Source organism: Plasmodium gaboni (genome assembly GCF_001602025.1).
Source record: "Plasmodium gaboni strain SY75 chromosome Unknown, whole genome shotgun sequence".
NCBI classification, from domain to species: domain Eukaryota; phylum Apicomplexa; class Aconoidasida; order Haemosporida; family Plasmodiidae; genus Plasmodium; species Plasmodium gaboni.
The window spans coordinates 1-2471 of record NW_017385281.1 but is presented as its reverse complement, the minus strand read 5'-3'; the positions used below and the strand labels follow the sequence as shown (position 1 = coordinate 2471).

General features: G+C 16.2%; 1 protein-coding gene across 1 annotated transcript; it reads right to left on the bottom strand.

Annotated features, from left to right (window-relative positions):
• Positions 1-131: 131 nt before the first annotated feature.
• PGSY75_0010700 (putative membrane protein) lies at positions 132-1780 on the bottom strand (the record flags this gene model as incomplete). The annotated part of the gene is made up of 8 exons (XM_018783244.1): positions 132-351; positions 444-568; positions 705-769; positions 880-980; positions 1055-1119; positions 1235-1291; positions 1437-1509; positions 1704-1780. 8 exons carry the CDS (start codon positions 1778-1780, stop codon positions 132-134), a joined length of 783 nt encoding a protein of 260 aa, XP_018638973.1.
• Positions 1781-2471: the final 691 nt, after the last annotated feature.

Sequence of the window (2471 nt, the reverse complement as noted above, 5' to 3'; positions counted from 1 at the left end):
TTAGAGGTGATTACATAAATGTATAAGATATTTATATAATACCAAAGGGCATCCATATATGAATATAAATATAAATAAATATATATATAAATAAATATATATATATTATATATTATAAGTCTAAAATTTTTTTAATTTTTCTTTTTTTTCTTATCCTTTTTTTTTAAGTCTTTATTGACTTGATAAATCTCGTCATCACTATAACTTGCATTTTTATGCTCATGTGAAATATTCAATTGTGAACTAAATATGAATTTGGTAATTATTGATAAAATAAATGTTAAAACAAATTCTAAGAGTAATTGAATGAATATATCACTTCTAAATGATTCTTCGTTTATTAATATAATCCTTCAAGAAAAAATAAAACAAAATAACATAAAATAAAATAAAATAAATATATACATATTTTAATTTTTTTTTTATTTTTTTTTCTAATTTACCTATTCACAAGAGGTAATATGAAAGTAAAGTAAACGAGTAAAGAATTAACAACATTGATTTTTGTTCTACCCGATGTGTTTTTCATCCACATGAACAATAGACATGTTTTTGACAAATTCGAAAACTAACAAAAAAAATAAGTCAAAATAAAAAACATATATATATATATATATATATATATATATATATATATATATATATATTTATTTATTTATTTATTTATAATATTTGGATAAAAATATATATATTGTAAAACTTACCAAAAATGTATTTGCCGATATGGATCTATAAATATGCTTCAATGAAAATTCCAATGATTTTCCACCTGCGAACATTTTATATTTTAATTTAAAAATATTAAATAATTATTCATACAAAAAAAAAATATACATAAATATATATATATATATATATATATATATTAAAATTTCATACCTATAAGAAATGGAAAAAAATTGGTTGCTAAAGATTCGTAAAAACCCCAACTTAATCCTACTGATAATATTCTCTCATTCAAATTGATAGAATTTGTGTGCCTACAAATGAAATATATATATATATATATTATATACGTGTGTGTATTAATATTTTCCAGTTTATTTCCATTTACTTGTGTGATAAGATATAATATATTCCTGCTAAATCAATTATATTCGCCAACTCTTGAAATATTATCTAAACAGCCACATAAAAAAATATTATAGGGGAATTTTATAGATAATTGTTATATATGTATATATATATATATATATTTTTATATTTATTTATTTTTTTTTGGGGGGGAAATTACATTAAAAAGGTTCATGCTTTGGAAAAGCCCAATAGAACAAAATGCTAAGGCGAATAGCTAAAAAAAAAAAAAAAAAAAAAAAAAAAAATTAATTTATGTAATCATGCCATTAAAATTGTTGACATAAAATATTATGAGACATTTTTTTTTTTTTTTTTTCCTTTAATTTCTTATTTTTCATTCTGTTCTTCATATGTCTAACCTTTAATATTTGAGAGATAATGTAATAAAAACAAACAAGAAAAAACAATTTGGTTGCTCCTACATTTTTTGATCTACAAAAATGAAGCAAAATAGATAAATACAATATATTATTTATATATAGAATATTTCTGACTTGTTCATGTAAATTATGAAAAAGCAATAAATAATTTAGTAAAAAAAAAACAGCTTTTCCAAAATTATATATATATATATATATATATTTTCCATATATATATAGCTATTTTGTTTATGAAAATAAGATTACAATTTAAATCCATCATAAATAATATAGTAAGGAATGAAAGTAGCCAAGGAACAATTAACAAAATGAAATAAAGCCATTATTAAAAAAAAAAATTATATATACATATATATATATATATATATATATATATATATATATATATATATATGTATTATTCTATTAAGCTTTTGAATTTTAAAAGTTTCTACATAATATAAAATTTCCCTTTTCTTTATTTAATATAATAATAAAATATGTAAAAAATATATATATTTATATAATGTAATATTTAATATTAATAAGATATTTTGAAAAAGAAGAAAATATAAGAAATATACATAATATATATATATATATATATATATTTATTTATTTATAATACACTACTATACATATATAATAACATATATACAAGCTAATAAAAAAAGTGAAATATAAATAATTTTTTTTTTTTTTTCTTTTTATTAAACGAATTTTATATTTATTATAATATTTTTGTATTATATTAATTATTTCACATATATATTATATATATGTATATATTTTTATATATTATTATATTTGTAAATTTAATAGTTCTTATGTAAATAAAAGGAAAAAAAAAAAAAAAAAAAAAAAAAAAAAAAAAAGAGAGAGATATATATATTTTGTTTCTTTATGAGGTATAAAAAAAATACATTCATATATATATTTATTTATTTATTTTATATACCTTTTAAATTGTAAAAAAAAAATTATACTTAAAATTTTTATATTATTTTATAGTTTTTGAATTTTTATTATTTTCAT